The sequence below is a fragment of the Dryas octopetala genome, chromosome 4 (genome assembly GCF_963921425.1).
Source record: "Dryas octopetala chromosome 4, drDryOcto1.1, whole genome shotgun sequence".
Lineage (NCBI taxonomy): Eukaryota > Viridiplantae > Streptophyta > Magnoliopsida > Rosales > Rosaceae > Dryas > Dryas octopetala.
In genome coordinates, this window is record NC_141369.1 from 21,297,108 (window position 1) to 21,314,570 (window position 17,463).

General features: G+C 39.8%; 3 protein-coding genes across 7 annotated transcripts; 1 reads left to right on the forward strand and 2 right to left on the reverse strand.

Moving 5' to 3' along the window:
- Positions 1 to 1,304: 1,304 nt before the first annotated feature.
- Positions 1,305 to 6,885, reverse strand: LOC147288080 (uncharacterized). 5 transcript variants are annotated; one of them, XM_086241213.1, is made up of 14 exons: positions 6,642 to 6,885; positions 6,025 to 6,567; positions 5,569 to 5,614; positions 5,345 to 5,405; positions 5,053 to 5,118; positions 4,858 to 4,943; positions 4,650 to 4,713; positions 4,062 to 4,274; positions 3,427 to 3,492; positions 2,974 to 3,053; positions 2,764 to 2,890; positions 2,187 to 2,242; positions 1,875 to 1,939; positions 1,305 to 1,587 (listed from the first exon to the last, which is right to left on the reverse strand). In XM_086241213.1, the coding sequence occupies exons 1-11, from the start codon at positions 6,781 to 6,783 to the stop codon at positions 2,776 to 2,778; spliced, it is 1,482 nt and encodes a 493-aa protein (XP_086097339.1). In that variant the 5' UTR covers positions 6,784 to 6,885; the 3' UTR covers positions 1,305 to 1,587; positions 1,875 to 1,939; positions 2,187 to 2,242; positions 2,764 to 2,775. The 5 variants fall into 5 exon arrangements, with proteins under 5 accessions (XP_086097339.1, XP_086097335.1, XP_086097336.1 ...); XM_086241209.1 differs by having other exon boundaries at positions 5,569 to 5,732; positions 5,930 to 6,567; XM_086241210.1 differs by having other exon boundaries at positions 2,173 to 2,242; positions 5,569 to 5,732; positions 5,930 to 6,567.
- Positions 6,886 to 9,022: 2,137 nt separating this feature from the next.
- LOC147288081 (ARM repeat superfamily protein) lies at positions 9,023 to 12,102 on the forward strand. Its single transcript, XM_086239706.1, has 2 exons — positions 9,023 to 10,962; positions 11,560 to 12,102. The coding sequence occupies exon 1, from the start codon at positions 9,238 to 9,240 to the stop codon at positions 10,933 to 10,935; it is 1,698 nt and encodes a 565-aa protein (XP_086095832.1). The 5' UTR covers positions 9,023 to 9,237; the 3' UTR covers positions 10,936 to 10,962; positions 11,560 to 12,102.
- Positions 12,103 to 13,834: 1,732 nt separating this feature from the next.
- On the reverse strand, positions 13,835 to 15,947 carry LOC147288082 (ENTH/ANTH/VHS superfamily protein). Its single transcript, XM_086240977.1, has one exon. It carries the CDS (start codon positions 15,572 to 15,574, stop codon positions 13,835 to 13,837), a length of 1,740 nt encoding a protein of 579 aa, XP_086097103.1. The 5' UTR covers positions 15,575 to 15,947.
- Between the last annotated feature and the right edge of the window lie 1,516 nt (positions 15,948 to 17,463).

Genomic DNA, 17,463 nt, shown 5'->3' on the forward strand with positions numbered 1-17,463 from the left:
AAGCACTTTTAATTCAAGAATCGAAAACCGATTGCTGCACAAGCTTCTACAACCGCCGGTAACACTCATGTGATGGGCCTCATGGCTATGCAATTAGTCAGTTCAATTGAAAGTAACGTTCAACGGCTCATAATTATATATCATTTGGAATGGTCTAAAACAAGTTTAGAGCCATATATTATATGTATATGTAAGTCTTGGTTCAAATCTATGACTAAAATACTAATGACCAATGACCAATGACCACTGACCACTGACCACTGACTTGGTAAATGTAAAAGTAGTACGAGAAAACTCCATCCCGGAGTTCACGCCATACCAAACTCACGTTAATTTGATCAACGTACTGCTTTCTTGTGGATTCGGACTATCCATCACAATTCACATGCTCTTTTTTTTTTTTCTTTTTTTGCGTCAATATTCTCATGGTGAATTTAATCCTTAACCCCCACCAATATACAGTCCAAAACAGTAGTTAGAATGAGGTTTCTGTCTAAACACAAATACAAACAAAGTCGCGGCTGCCCGCAATGTGTTTGACCAACTGTTCCAAATTCCAATTTTCATAATACATATACAAACATGGAAAATCTAAGAGGCTTCCTGGAAGCCTCGTCATAGTACATTTTGTTTCTTTACTCTCTTCTCGGCCTATCACACTCTGCCACGTATGCATGTATAATAAATTTTGCAAAAGAATCCTCATATTTAAAATTGACATGACCTTAGGGAGTCAATTTCTTGACTCTTTTGATTCGAGATGTATATATTATTTCATGGGGACAAAATAAGGTTCAAGAAGAGTGGTGGGGGGACCAAACACTGCCATAGCCGATGAAAACTTAGACATTAGAATGAATGCAGATTGAGTGAATCTATCAATCAATTAATCAAGCTTTCATTGGTAAGAGTTTTCTTCATCAGTGTTGCAATTGAAAATTATGCATGAAATGAAATTTGATCTTCAAGCCATGTTTGTATTCTACGCATAAAATGAAAGCCCGTGAGCTGTAGCTCAAGTGAGATTGAGGTGGGGTTGGTAAGTAATGGATCTTAGAGAAACATTATTCAGAACCAAGCCCAGGCCCATTATTAGCCCAACATATCGGGTTCGCAAGCCCACATTTGTTTCTCTTGGGCAATGGCACGGTATAGAAATAGAACCATACTGGGCTGACTAGAGGCTTGGGTCCTAGCGTTTTGAACTAATGCTTCTAAGAGAGGGAGATAGACTACACAATTGCATTTAAATAATTATAGAGGAAAAAGAAAAAGGTGCACAGGGAACATCCATTGCATTTGGATACAAAAATTAGGCATCACGAATATGTGTGATAAGACATACAGTGGAGCAATAACATTATTTTGCTCTATTTATTTTCTTTGCTTTTGAATTTTTGTTGAAAAATATTAGTGGGGAAAGAAGCAAAACGCTTCCCATCAATCATGAGATTAATGCTGGTCATTGTACTCACTACTCAGTTCATGCTATGCTATAAGTTATCTCCAAACATCAAATGTGTCTTTGTTTGATAGTCTTCAAATCAAATCTTAACAAAAATGTTGCTCCATAGTCCCTAGCATATCCTGCATATGTAGAAAAACTTCAAGTTATGGTTATGCTGAAATGTCATTGGTAGAAGGATTGAAGCAATCAACTAAGCCATTAGCTATGTTTTCTGCTAACAAAGAACTAAATCCATTATATGAAGTCAAAATGACAACTAATTACACAAGGGAGTAGATGTTTTCTTGGTGCTTTGACAGAACCACTTAGTTTTACATTTGAATGTAAAGAGATGATGAACCACCACTGCTAATCAGAGTGTGGCATATGAAATAACTATGCACAAGCCTGAGAAGGAAATTCTTACTAGACACCAATAAGTCCTTGAAATCAGCTTTAGAAGACTTTACCAATGTTTGCACTCTGTAAAAGCTTGGAAAAAAGAAAGAAAGAAAGAAGTGTCAATATGTTGTCAGAAGATCATCCAAAAGCATAGAGGGCCGATAAAAGAAGTATACAATAACAAGGGAACATACTTTAGTACGAACATGCAAGGAATTATACAATGCAGTAAACTAGGCGAACATTAAAAATATGGTGCCACATGAATTGTATAGACAAGATGGACAACAAAAACATTCGATTACTATCATCAGAACAGTTACATATTTATGTGAACCTGAAGCATGGAGACACCTCACTCCCCAAATAAAAGATGCTTTTTCCAAGAAACACCTGAAAGTAAATCACCTAATTTTGTAAGGCTCACAGGCAAATTTGGCTAAAAATAACCTTTAAAAAGTTGTAAGAACATTATATCTGCTCAAACAGACCCTTCCCCCCCCCCCCCCCCTCCCTCTCGGGGGTCCCCAAAGCAAGCAATTAATAAGTTTTGACTTACTAAATTAGTAGGGGTAATGGATGAAAAGAAAGATAGAGAAAAATTTTTTATGGGAATCTCCCAAAACCCATTAATCCATAACTGCCCTTTATCCATATTATCATCTGTATAGAACAATGCACCAAATCAAAATTAATCATCTGACACCTCCCTCAAGCACCACACATGCCAACCCACCAAAATTTGAAATTTGCTTATTAAATTCTTAGATCAATTTGTTGGCAGAGCGGGAGATTGTCTCCTTGAGTAGTAAACTGACAAATTTAAATTCATCATGGCATGTATTTTTTTTTTTTTTGTAAGATCATGACATGGAATTTGAATGAACAACAATATAACTATTTAGACAACTTACCTCTCTTATGATCTACTTATAGCCTATTTGTAGCATTAAATGACGATAGCTACGGCCACGAAAAATACGCTGCCACAAATACTGAAGCAAGTTCGCGAAACCCATCTGCATTCTCTCTTGGACAAGCCTGTAATGAATGACAGCATCAGTGGCCAGCCAGAGCTTTCATGATCCTTTTTTAGCATCCACAATACAAGATAGATAGCTTACCATCTTACAAGACACCGTTGAATGCCTCTAGATATAGGGCGAATGAGGGATGGATCCCGCTGAGCATAGAGTAAACCAACCTAAGTGATAGGAAAGAAAGAATGAGCATAATATTTGCAATGCATATTTATTGGAAAATGAACGAAGACGAATTAGCCTATCACACCTGTCCAAATTCTTGATCCTAAGGAAAACAAAATACATATATCTTCTATCTATTTTTAGAATTTATATTCAATAAAAAACTTGGCAACAAGTTTAGCAATAAGAATTCAGGAATCCACCCAAAAATGTACAATAACTAATATATCAAATACTCAAATATAGAGATGCTAGTGTTGTGAATGCACTACTATGAAAATCATTAAAAATATGCCAGGATTGGGAGAACAGTGCATAATCATTGAAATCCATGAAAGCAAAAAACATATCACTGAAGAGAGACTTATCTACCTCCATCAACGCAACAGCAGAAGGATCATCGAAGATCTCAAGGCTACAGTCAGCTAGATAATTAACCTGCACCCAGTTACATAGGGATATAGAAAATCGCAAACTACCCAGAGGACAAAAGTACTAATAACAACATTTCGGTTTCATATCCAAAGAGAAAGAGTGGACAAAAAAACCTACTAACAATAAAGTACATTTATAATGATACAAGACGATGCATTCTCCAACCGTAAGCTAAGGAAAAGTATCTTCTATTTGTTTCTTGAGCCTATAGTGAATTACAAAAAGAGTCTGAAAGGGCATAACAAAAACTTTGAAGATAGATCTACCAAATGAGTAATACCCACAGATTTTGTTTATGGAGTGGGGGAGGGGGGAGGGGGGAGGGGGGAGGGGGGAGGGTATTAATGTTGAGACCAGCTATTTATGAGGCAATATTACTTTTGTCATCAAAGTTGTACATTTACAAAAGAAAATCATATAGAACTGAAAAAATAAGTCTAATTGTATAAAATACATAAAAACTTAGTGCAGCCACCACATAACAAGTAATTATCATAAATTTTTAGTGAAATATTCAGTTAATTCTTCCAATTTCAAAACAGAAACACAACAGAAAACCATAGACTACATACTCCAAATTCTGTATTGACTAGAGACTGCACAAAATCCATCAGCTGAATCTTTGCCCATTCAACGCACAAGGTGGGGTCATCCGTTGCTGGAGGATGTCTCCAGGGTGCACCAAAGCGCAATCTATCTTTCGAAATACTTCTGTTTTGTGCATCAACAGCAAACTTTTGCAGGAGTCTCAATGCTTTCTCCATAGCAGGATTCACTACAGTAATCTAAATGAATAGACTTGAAGAGCAAGTAAGGCAGCGCAAAGTGCACAAAGAATCAGAAAATTAAGAAAGTGATCAACTTAAGCACCTAAAGACTACGGCAAGAATATATTATGACCAAAAGAAAGAGGCATAACCAAGGTTATTAACAGGCCAAGTTAATCTGCAAGCCTATTGTACATCCATCTAGGAAATGTTTGATGCAATGAAGTGACCATTAATCTCAATTAGGTGAATTTGCAGGTAATATATCAAGTGAAACTTCCATTCATTTATCAAAAAAAAAAAAGGCAAATTGCAAATAGGACAATAAGGGTTCAAAGAATTGAAAAGATAACTGAGAAGAATGCATACTTCATGCTCCCTAGAGAAACTTACTTGCAAATATGCTAAATAAGCATCCACGATGTCCTCAAAAGTGCCATCTTTGTTGTTCACAAACCTTCAGATGAACAAAAACAGTATTAGCATATACTATTACCATGTAGCATCAATTATATATGAAATAAACCATGTAGCACCAGTATATGCGATGGTAACAAGAAAAAAAAGGGGGAATACAAAAAGAAAGAAATATCATCCTTACTTCTGATAGTAATTGCCCTGCTTGAGTGCATATAGCTCAAATAGGTGTCGTGCGTTTGGGCCAAGCACCTCAGCAATCACCAACCACTGCAATTTTGACAAAAAATAGGGCTAAAACTCACTAAGAAGTCCAGTATTCCAGGAAAGTAAGACAAAAAAAATTAGTACAAGAAAAAAGTGAATCATCAGTAATTACTTCTGAATGACTGAAGTAATCAGTAACCATATGCATTTTAGCTTCCTGGGGATTCCAGCCAAAGGTCTGCAAAACAAACAAGCAAATGTACCCGTGCTTCATGCTTAGTGATTAAGCTTTTTTTTTTTTTTGAGAAGATAGTGATTAAGCTATTAATATATGCATCGCAGAAAGAATGACTAGTGTTTCTTCATTTTACAATAAAGTAAAGACAACTGCACACACATGTAATGTCATTGCGTACACTCACAGATCATAAAGTTATATAGTTTCAGAGCTTCAGTTTGACTACCTCACGAGAGACAAATATGTCTGGAAATCCAAAATCCATGTAAGCTCGGTATGAATAGTAACTGATGCATAGTAGTAGGAATTAGAATTCCGAAACAGACAAGAAAAATAACCCGAAAAGTAGGGAATTTTAAAATCTTAAAAGGTTAATTCTTAATTTGTGATGCATGAATCAATAAGTGATGTTGTCAAAGAAACACACAATTGACTAGGAATAAACCTCACCTATCAGATGTAACGAGCACAACAGGAAGGCACCTCTCATTTGCACCTAAAGCAATTATTCTCCATATTAGACTGTCATGATACAGTGATCCACGGACTGATGAATTCTCGTCTAATAGAATTGCATTTCGTAAAACTTCGATATTGTTTATAACTAGCTTAGGCTGCTCATTATAATTTGAAACATCAGTCAATTAGAGATTCGCAAAAGTACCAAACACTAATCAAAATCACACAAATTTACACCAGCAAGTCTTCTGCTTTCAAGCAAATTTTACACGTGAATAGCTTAAGCATAACACCTTGTATACTGAATATAGCTTATGATTTAGCACACTATCAAAAATTTGAACTTAATTACCTGGAAATGATCAATTTCAGCAGCATTTGACAACAACTCCAACAACAAACAAGGCCAATCCGTACACGAATTTGCTAAAGACCTCGAAAACCCACCTGTCCGATTCAAATGTGCAATAGCATTAGCCCTCCAACTTTGCTGCATCATAATCACCTCCTTGGCCAATCTCAGAGCCACGACGGCCTCCCTATAATACGAAGCCTCTTCCAGTGACAAATTCGTCCCCTTCTCTCTCAGACCCAAAACCCCATCAATCTCTTGGGCATTACATCGAGCACTTAGAGCGAAAACCGCCCGATCCCACAACACTGAGCTCGAAACCTTATCGGACACAGCATTCTTGGAAGCGTTATCGCCCTCAATAACGCGGCGAAGCGCGGTGTTAAGCCCGTGCCATTTGCTGAGAGTAGAGAAGACTTGGTGAGAGCTAATGGTACCCAGCTGCACACCCCTGTGAGCCATGGATTCGAGGCAGTGTTCGAGCTTGGTTCGGCAATCGGACAAAGTGGGTGGTGGGCAATTGGACCAAGAAGCCCAAGGAAACGACTGATTGAATCGTGGGTGGTGGTCTTGGATGCACTCGGCGAAGTCTACGTAGCCTGTGAGGTGTGGGCCTTTGTTCCACTCGCTGAGCAGACCTGAAATGAAGAAGAGAGTGTTAGAGAGGACCAAGTTAAAGAAAATATTGCAAAACGATGAAAAGGGTCATTACGTTCGAGGATGAGAGTGGTTTTGCCGACGCCTCTGGGGCCGTGGAGGATTAGAGGCTGAGGAACACGGTGGTGCTGAGCGTGGTTGTTTAGCACTGTCTCTAACAATGGCCTTGGTATAATCCTCCATGGTTTGCTCACCATTTTCTTTTTCTAGTTTTTCTGAGATTTGTTGTGCTCAGAGTTTCTGATGCTCACTGTGTGTTCTTTCTGGTAGAAGCAGAGAGGGGTATTAGGAGGGTTTTAGGGCGGCCTCCCCAAGCTTATGGCAGAAATGTTTGTGCTTCATTGTTATATTCATGGCATTTTTCCATAACAAAAAAATACAAAAAAATACAAAAAACATTTTCTACAAGTAAGTTTTTCTTTATTATATCTGTTTTGGGCCTTTTGGCTACGAACAATTTTTGCTTAATGCTTTTTTCGGGCCAAAATGGTAACAATTTTTTCTACATAAACTTAGTACAACATATAGCAATGTTAGTGTGTCCAATTCATTCAAATTTATGATAATCTTAAACAATACATTTAAAAATTATATCCATATTATAGTTTAAATATATTAATAACACCATATCAGCACATAATGTTTCAATCATATGTAAAAGATATAATACAGAAATGAAATATCAAAACATCTATGACAATTATGAGAAGTCCACACATCACATTAATCGCCTCAGGTCAATAAATTTATGGGTAGTGTCACTTTATATTTGTGTCGAATATTAGTTAATTTTAATTTGATCATGAACATTTTCCTGATCTGTTTATAAATTTATAAATAATTTTATTCAGGTTAACTCATATATATATTATGAATTAAAAATTAATTGAGATATTTTTATTTATAAACCAACCTATGATAGAGTATCTCTAAAATACAGTTCCATTTCACTTGATTCATACATTAATATATAGTTGTGTTTGACATAAATTTAACATGTTTATTATTTGTGTTAGCATATTGTGTTATATATGTGTTTGTACTAAAAAAATGATGAACTCAAACTCATTAACTTCATATTGAATTCAAGTCTATCAGAATCTAATTATTTGTGTCTAATATTAACCCAACATGGTAATTATTCAGATTAATAGGTTGAGTCATATATGTGTTTATGTCAAGTAATCATCAACTTAAGCTTACTAAATTCTTATTGTATTAAAGTTGTGTTAAAAATCGTCACTTCAAAACTACATGCTCTCTCTCTCTCTCAATTTTTTGGAACATGGCAATATGGCATGTTGTAGTTAGGGGTGCAAAATTGGGTAGCGGGTGGCCCAGTCCAGTCAAATTTATAATATGGTAAGGCCCACACGACACAAGCCCATTTCTGTCTATTTACCTCAAGTTGGACTCTTTTTTTTACGTCCAAGGCACACATAAAAATCCCACCTTTATTTTATTTTTTCTGGAAATTCCCTCCTTAATTTACCCCCTCTAATTTTATTTCTATTTGCAGGCTTGACAAATGAAAAAAGGGAAAATTCGACTTGGACAGTTGGACCACGAAGCTACGAATTTAACCAGGTTTGAATGCACTTCACAACATCGCTTTTATTATTTTTATACAACAACCCAAATTTAAGTCCCAATTGCAGAATATTTCAATCCATCATTCAATTTTGGAGGAAAAAGTTAACATAAATCACAAATCAATTAAATGTTCATTTAATATCTATACAAAAGATCGATCTAGCACCCTTCCCAAGGACCCAAACCGTGTGTTGTCAATTTGTCATAGATCAATGGTTTATACAACACAAACTTCGAAGTAAACATAATTTAGGAAGTAATAAAAAAAAAGGCCGATAATAAAGAAACCTACAAATTGAAAATAGTAAAATACCCAGACCAAAAGAAAAAGAAACGGTTGATAATAGAATGAAAAAGCCTACTAATTAACTTTACAACCACTATGAGTCTATGAGGCTATAACAAAACAAAAACACAACACTAGGAGGAAGAATATTCCATTTCATAATCTTCATAATTACATGTCTAGACAAAGTGGAAGACTTTGAAGTGATCCATTGTAGTAAATTACGTGAGCATCAACTACTAATTTAGTTTATTTATATACTATATGCAGGAGAAATGCCAAAAATGTAGTTGAATCTTTTCCACATTGTGGTGGCTGGTGATTACGATAAAAAACAAAAAATTGTTTCACAAAAAAAAAAAAATTGTATAATAAGGCATAGAAAATAGAAGAATAGAAGACTGAAGGAGGACGAGGTGGCCAGTGGGCCAAGGCCAGGCCCATTCCTGCGGTAGTTAGCTGGTCCATGGTTTAAAAGTCAAAAAATAAAACTGGGTCGACTGTTTCCCTCTAATAAAAGACCGACTCTCACAGTCTATACACAATTACACAGAAACTCCTTTTCATTTCTGTTGCTCTCCCTCTCGATTGCTTCGCTTCGCTTTTCTCCACCCTCGTGTCAGACACCACTCCCTCCTCTCCTCAATTTTCCCTCCACTTTCCTTTCCTTTCCTTCCAAGCAAACACTCCTTCATCTCTCTTTCTCATGTGTTGTTCAACGACCAACCCCGACCCCAACCCGATCCCGCCCTAACCGGACCCAAACCCGCAAATGCAGCGCACCACCGCCCCACTCCAAACCCTCCTCGACCTTATCAACGAAACCCTTTCTCTCCTCCTCCGCTCCTCCCTCGCCGTCAAGTCCTTCCTCGGCCGCTGGCAGGCTCTTCGCTCCAAGCTCGCCTCCGTCAACTCCTCCGTCGCTGACGTGTCCGACTCTCCCCACTGGGCCGAGAACCCACTCCTCTACACCCTCCTCCCCAACCTCCTCTCCACTCTCCAGCGACTCAACGCCCTCGCTGACCAATGCACCGACACCTCATTCGCCGGCGGCAAGCTCCACATGCAGAGCGACCTCGACATGGCCTCCGCCGCCCTCTCCAACCAGCTCCGCGACCTCGACTTGCTGCTCAGATCTGGCGTCCTCCACCAGTCAAACGCCATCGTTTTGTCGCATCCGGGTCCCGGGTCGGGTAAAGATGACCTGGGCTTCTTCATCCGGGACCTCTTTACCCGGATACAAATCGGAGGCGTCGAGTTCAAGAAGAAGGCTCTGGAGTCTCTGCTCCAGCTCCTCAACGACGACGACAAAGCCGCGAGTCTCGTCGCCAAAGAAGGAAACGTCGCGTACCTGATTCACTTACTCGATTTCCACAACCAGCCTTGGGTTCGAGAACAAGCCATCTTCGCCGTGTCTCTCTTGGCCTCCGCAAACGACGAGTCGCGCAAGGCCGTGTTCGAAGAAGGGGGTTTAGGCCCATTGCTGAGAATACTCGAATCAGGGTCTTCACCTTTGAAAGAGAAGGCGGCGATTGCCGTCGAATCCCTCACCGCCGACCCAGAAAACGCCTGGGCCGTTTCGGCCTACGGCGGCGTATCGGTGCTGATCGAAGCGTGTCGATCTGGGTCTCCGGCGACGCAGACCCACGCAGTTGGTGCCATTAGAAACGTGGCCAATGTGGAGGAGATCAAGACGACTTTGGGAGAAGAAGGGGCTGTGCCAGTACTAGTCCATTTGCTGCTCTCAGGCACCACTGCTTCACAAGAAAAAGCGGCTAATTGCATATCAATTTTAGCCTCTACGGATGAGTATTTTCGAGCTTTGATAATTCAAGAACGTGGGTTGCAGAGATTAATGCATTTGATCCAAGATTTATTGAGCTCAGAAACATTGGAACACGTTCTGCGAGCTATTGCTTCGCTCTCAGCTTCAGAGTCTTGCGCTCGAGTCCTGTCATCTTCAACCTTGTTCCTTGTCCAACTGGGCGAGTTCATAAATCACGGTAACACAATCCTACAGCAAATATCAGCTTCATTGCTTGCTAGCTTATCGACTAGTGTCAGCGATGGCAATAAGCGAGCCATCGGCAGCTGTATGGGGTCGTTGGTGAAGCTGATGGAGTCGCCAAAACCGGTGGGGCTACAAGAATCGGCGGCGCAAGCCCTGGTCTCGCTTTTGACGGTCCGGTCGAACCGGAAAGAGCTGGCGAGGGACGAGAAGAGCGTGATGAGGCTGGTGCAGATGTTGGATCCCAAGAACGAGACGGTGAGTGGGAAGTTTCCGGTGATGGTGGTGGCGGCGATACTCGGCGGAGGGAGCCAGGGCTGCCGGAAGAGGCTGTTGGCTGCTGGGGCCCACCCTCATTTGCAGAGGTTGGCGGAAATGGAGGTCGCCGGAGCTAAGAAGGCGTTGCAGAGACTCTCCGGGAATCGGCTCAAGACCATCTTCTCCCGGGCATGGAGGGAATAACCAACCGCGAAACCTGCCAACAAAAAGGTCAGTTTCGGGATTTGGTTTTTTTGTAAAGGATGTTTGACTTTAGGGCTTTAGGACTTTGACTCTGACGTGTCATTTGTGCAAGCCAATGAGAGTGTGCCAAGTCGGCTTGGCAGCCTGGCTGTCCTTCTCCAAAAGTAGCCACCTGGTTGGCCATGGAGTCAAATGACAATTCTGCCCCGTATAGGATATTAGATTGTTTGTGTTGGTGGGCCTAATGCTTTTTGGTGCCGACGTGTCGAGTCACAGGAATACTATTCCATGTGACTGGAATGGATGGTATCTTGTTGTTAAGTCCATATTAACAACTGTAAATGTAAGTCCATCTAGAAGGTCCTTGTTACATTCACGGATAGATTAAATGTGGACTTGTGAAGTCATTGAATTGAATGTCATGTTGCGGTGCGGTGGTAGGCAGACCATGGACTTTTAGTGACACATGGCAAAGTCGTAGCCAAAAAGGGCAAAAGATTAAAAAAAAAAAAAAAAAAAAGAGTGGTGGCGTAGTAGTCCCCATATAATTCGTACTAAGATGTTGTCGTCACTTTTTTGGGTCGTAGATTTGGCTGACATTAATTTGTTGGTAATTTACTACAGGAGGAGGGGAGGTCATTTGGATTTTCTAACCGTCCAAGAATGAGAAGCTACTACTTTGCTTGGACAAGCAACAACAAACACACAAATCCTATACCCAACTTTTTTTTATCTAATTTATATTATACCTCAAAAAAAAAAAAAAACACCACTTATATATATTTATATATTAATCCTAGTATTAATATTATATTGGCAAGAAAGAAAAGGAGCATGGATGCGGTTTTTAGGGAGTATCCTCGGTTTTCTATTCCTTTTTTTAATTTTATTAATTGATTCACTCGTGAAAGCTGTAAGAGAGAGAAGTTCATTTTTCATTTTGATGATTGTCATCTTTTTGTTTTGTTTTTTTTTTCTTTGTTCATTACCCACTTGTGACTTGTTTTTTTGTTTGATAATGTACATCCTCCCAGAGAAGCCTTTGTTGTTTTATATTTGTAATGGACATGGGTTTTAGACTGTGAATTAGAAAGTGTGCAACTGTTTCTGTGTGTTTTTGTTTTTTGACTAATGACAGTAGCAGTACTACTGGGTGTTGTGATGCTATCTTGTGGTGATGTTATCTGAACCCTCCATTCCAATTCTTGTTTGTGTACCATATATGATGATGACAATGTTGATGATGGTGGTGAATGTTGCTTGATGTGGATATGGACCTTTTTTTAAGTTGGGAATTTGGGATACATCAACATAATATTATGATATAGTGAACCCAAAGCTTTAGGAGCTAGATTTTGCTTTTTCTTTTTTCTTTTTTTCTATCTTTGTGAGCAGATAATGGGAAGATATCAATGGCAATTTGGCAATGATGAAAGTCTTTCGTTTCTGAAACACTCATGAGTTGGCTCTTTCAACAGATTTGGTGGAATAGTTGATGGACCCCTCTTCTCATGCTTGTTTAGTAATTAGCATACATGATAAGCAAAGGACTGAAAATCCAGTCTCCATTTGCACAAGCTTGTGAGGCTTGAGCTTCACAACCAAAGTGGAACTTAATTCCAATCACAATTACAGTCTTACAGAGATGGATGGCTGTGATTTATTTACAAGAAGAAGACAGCATGCATATTTCATATTTGTTGGGGTGTGGAGTGGGTCCTTGAGATTTTGCGAATCTTGTAAAGGTTGGAAAACTGAAAAGAAAGAACATTGGAATGACAGGAAGGTAGGCACGGCGTAGATGTAGGGAAGGGAGGGGACTATGAGTCTATGACTAATGAGAGAGTGGGGGCAATTTAGGTAATTGGGCCAACAAGTGCGGGTCCCAAGTAGAAGAAGAAGTTCACAGCGACCTCACATGGGAAAGATAGATAGATATATATATATATATATATATATGCAGAGGCTGAAGAGTAAATTATTAGTATAAAGTTATATTTATTAGATTAAGTCTCTAATATTATTCATAAGATGTGTGGTCCATTTTTCCTTCACAAGTTCACATGCTATTGTTTTGTAGGCTACACGACACCCTACCAGTCTAGCAAGCTACCAGCACATTGAAATTGCATCTGATGCTATGCTATGCTGCTAAAGAAAAGTTTGTGACTTTTTCTGACTCATATTTTCCCGTGACAACTACCCCTCTCTCTTTAAAGCAACTGCGTAAACTAGCTGTAAAGCTTCCTTCACACCCTCTCTCTCGCTCTCTCTCTCTCTCTCTCTCTCTCTCTCTCTCTCTCTCTCTCTCTCTCTCTCTCTCTCTCTCTCTCTCTCTCTCTCTCTCTCTCTCTCTCTCTCTCTCTCAGGCTCTTTTCTGCCATTTCCCGCCAACATTGCACGGTTACAATGTCAGTTAAACCGTGCCTTCTCTGCCCCATCCCTCCAAATATTTGATTGTTTCTTTCGTTCTATTTATTCCTTTTGTCCTCTTCAACTTGAACTAGAATCTAAGATCTTTGGTAAATGCTTGCCCAAAAAAAAAAAATAAAAAAAAGATCTTTGGTAAATTGGGGGTGCAAAATAGCTTCATCTTATGGAGGGAGCAGTTATGGGATGTGAATCTTTTTCCAACTGTAAATAGGATCTAAGATATTTACTAATTTGGAGGTGCAAACGAACTTGACTTGTGTAACGAAAGATAAAACTCGACTCACTTTTTTTGGCGACTTGAGTTTGAATCTAGATTTTAGTTTTCTACATACGGGCCATAGTCGTTGGGCTTATATGCTTTGACATAAACAGATGCACAACAAGGCCCATGTTTCATTCTTTGGTGCAACAGCACTTTTGTGAATCGAAAGAATTACAACTCAATTACACTTGGAATTGACAATCATCATCCACTCAAATGCTTGGTAATTATCTTGTTTTGCTGCTCCAACCAGAGTCTTTGTTGATGCAACAGACTTTCTTCATTCAGTAATTCATTACACATTATAGGTTCACTCGTTCCAAACGGGTCATCTTTTTCATTAGGCAATGCTCCTCCTCTTGTGCTCTCGTTGTCGTTATTTGTTGGTGTCGTTGCACTATCACTTGTACTCTGTGCACAAAATGTTGGTGCCTCTGCCATTGTGCTCTGTTTTGGATCTGGTTCAAATAATGTTAGTGCCAATGTGTCATCACTGCTACTCTGTTCTTGCTCGTGCGCACAAAACGTTGGCGCCGACGTGGAAGGGAATGAAAACAAATCATCCACTTGGAAATTTCCCAGGCCATCAACGTTGGTGGTGGTTGCAAAGCTCTCTGCTTCCGTGGAGAGGTCTTGAAGAAACGGATTGTATTGGTTTTGGGTTGACGTCAATGAAGAATCTTGAAACCACTTGTCCACGTCATTGATTGAAGATGAATTTTGCACCGTCTGATTTGCAGACTCAAATAGAACAAGCTCCCAAATATCTTTCGGAGGCTCTTGATCGTTTTGAATGTCTGTTTCTGGCTGTGGCGGAGGCCAGTGATCAAAAGATACAAGATCAAGACATGAACTCGAATTGGAATTGGAATTGGAATTGGAATTCGAATTGATTGTTGGTTGGTTGAGATCATTCGTTGCACTCATTAAATCCTCCAAGGACGTGCAGGCCGAGCCGAAAAGGGACCCCCTCTCGGACTCCTCCGCCTGATCCTGTAGGTCCGAGGTGGTCAGACCTTTCGGATTAGGCGGAGGAAGCTGCAGATGCAGCGGAGATCGACCGGGAAACGAAGCCTGGTCTTTCAAAAACTCCTGCAACGTCTCGAGGAGCTCCTCCGAGACCTTCTGCACGCTCGGGTACTCGGAGGTCCGCCCCACCCCCATGCTCTTACACAAGCCGTAAAACGACGAAAGCTCCTCGAATTGCTTGGAGGCTTTGACGCAAGCGTGAAAAGCATGGACGCAGGATTGGTATTGCAGATGGAAAAAGCTGTCTAGAAGAAGCGCCAAACCGTCCGATATGTCCCGGTACAGATGGTACGTCTCTTGGACGATGGCGTGTAGAGAGATTAGGACTAAACGGTTGGTTTTGGCAGCACCGGTTGGCGTGGTGGCGATAGCCCGGTCGAGCAATTTCTGGCAGTAATGGATCCGGTCCAGCATCATCGGGGGTTTGATGTCGCGGCGGTGGAGATTCCCGGTGAGGAAGCAGTCGAGCCTCTCGTCGAGGTAGAGCGCGAAGGTCCTGACAAAGGCGGTGTAGTCCCAGGGACTATTGGAGTCGTCGCGAAAGTTGGAGAGGTTGACAATCTTGGCGCCGCGCTTCATGGCCTGGACGACTTGGATGGGGAAGTAGGGGTCGCCGTCCTGGAAGATGCGGAGGACCAGCATCAGGGATTTCAGGGCCACGATCCAATTGCGCGTCTTTCCCACGCGCCTCGCGATGGCGCTGGTGCACGCCTCCGCGTAGCCCTTGTTGGACGAGATGAGACTCAGGATCTCGTTCACGTATTTTTCCTCGATTGGAACGACGTCGTGGCTCGTGGCCTTGAGGACCGTCACCTCCAGGTTGGCCGCGTTGTTGCTGCTGTTGGAGACCTTGGCGAGGCTTATGCTAGTCTGGTCCTTCACTGCCCCGATTGCCTTCTTCAGCTTGCTCGGCATTGTTGTTGTTTTCTTTCTTTTTGGGTTGATGATGATCGAGATGAGAGAATGGGGATGAGGCTGGTGAGGTTTGCAACAATTCTGGGTGCTGGAGGAGGAAAAGGCTCGTGATTTTGTGGACGTCACAGAGACTCGCAATTGTTAATTGACTCAGTCCTCTCCAATCGTAACCATTTGCATGCATGCATGCAGCGTTTGTTAATATGCCTTTATTAGTTTTCTGGACCGGTTTCCAAGTCATGCGCTAGCTACTAGATCGAATAACCTAAACTTAGCTCGCAACTCTTATCAGAAAAACCTGTAAATCTATTTATATATGTAATACGTACAGATCGAAGCAGACATGCAGTTGTAACTAGAACACTGTTTGAACTTTTCTTTTTTTGGCCAATGAACACTGTTTGAACTTTGAATATAGGTTTTTTTTTTACATTTTAATGTATGTGGTCTTGTAGAGTTGTAGTCTCGTGTATATTTCATAAAACGCCCAAGAATCAGATACAAACAGGCTAAAGTTTTAGTGGCTAAAGGCCCAAAATAACTAGACACAAAATACCATGGGCTTAGTGATTCGGGCTAGATCATCTAGCAGTAGCTAAGAAGTGCAAACTTAATATTTGGTGGAACATTAATTAGTTTAAAACTTTAAATAGATTCTCAGAGCTCTCTGCAATGAAGGTGGTCTCAGAGTCTGAGACTCTGATCAGCTATGCCTACCCAGGAAATATTAATAACACTTTAATACAGTCACCTTCAGTCTCAAACTCTGGCCTTTTGTACTTCTTCTCGATTGAACAAGTGTGTGAATTTTTATTTTTGTAATCACATTCAGAGCCAAGTATTTGGGTCTATGTAGCCCGTTGGGCTTTCATGTCTTTGAGAGATGACTAGATGGGTTAGCTAAAATTTTCATTACATTTTCATGTGACCAATTTCGTTACTTTTTGGATGAAAGTTAGCGTTTATACTGTTTTGGTACAAATTGAAAAGTTTGTGGACCAAATTAACACTTTTTATAATTAGTAGATCAAATTGAGATTCACTGTCAAATTCGTGAACTATTTTTGTATTTAACCCTAAATATTTTGTAAGATTTTTAATGCTAGTTTTTCAACGTTTTAAAAGCTTTAATTGATTGTTTACTCTTTCCTACTTGGTTTATGATTTATTTCCTACTTCTATAAGGCTTGTTATCTTTAAAAGCTCTAATATGTGGCTTTTTCATTAGTCAAGTTAGCTAATATATTATACATTCTAAGGTTTAGTGCATAAACATTTAATCATATATGATAGTTCTTCATGCATAAACATATATAGTTTGAATAGATTATTCTTTGTAAATCTATTCAAGCTATCGATTTCATTCATTCATCTTACATTATTGGTTGAACTCAAGCGTCAAGGTTAAAGCTGAGTTCGTGAGCTCTTGTCTTCAGGGTGTTAGTAAGAAGGTTTTCCTATAATTCTTGTGATCAAAGAGTTATAGGTGGCATGAGGCCAGTTTACTTTTTAGAAGGAGTCTAGTTAGGGTTTAGATTGAGTTACTAGATATATCTTTTTAGGTTATCATAGTGGATTGTTTATCTGGGTTAAGTCTCGCTGTTTTTACCTAGTAAAAGGTTTTTCTGAATCAACAAATGTTATTTGTGATTGCTTTGTTTTGTTGCTTTATTTGTGATTGATTTGTTTTGTTGTTCCCTTAGTTATATTGTTTTTAATCCACTATTTAATTAATCAACTTGATAAAATTAAAATTGGGTAAATTTTTTATAAAACCTATTTATCCTTCTAGGCTTGTTTAGTAATCTAACTAAGGGAATTTTTTATTAGCTTTGTCATGGCCGAATTACTAGTTGCCTAGCTTTTTGGGCTTGCGCATGCAGTTACCC

Coding starts and splice junctions, on each gene's coding strand:
- LOC147288081 (XM_086239706.1), top strand. CDS start 9,238: ATGCAGCGCACCACCGCCCCACTCCAAACCCTCCTCGACCTTATCAAC.
- LOC147288082 (XM_086240977.1), bottom strand. CDS start 15,574: ATGCCGAGCAAGCTGAAGAAGGCAATCGGGGCAGTGAAGGACCAGACT.
- LOC147288080 (XM_086241211.1), bottom strand. CDS start 6,783: ATGGTGAGCAAACCATGGAGGATTATACCAAGGCCATTGTTAGAGACA. Junction 5,733..5,929: donor CTGAAATTGATCATTTCCAG/GTAATTAAGTTC, acceptor TATAATGAGCAG/CCTAAGCTAGTTATAAACAA. Junction 2,891..2,973: donor CAACGGTGTCTTGTAAGATG/GTAAGCTATCTA, acceptor CATTCATTACAG/GCTTGTCCAAGAGAGAATGC.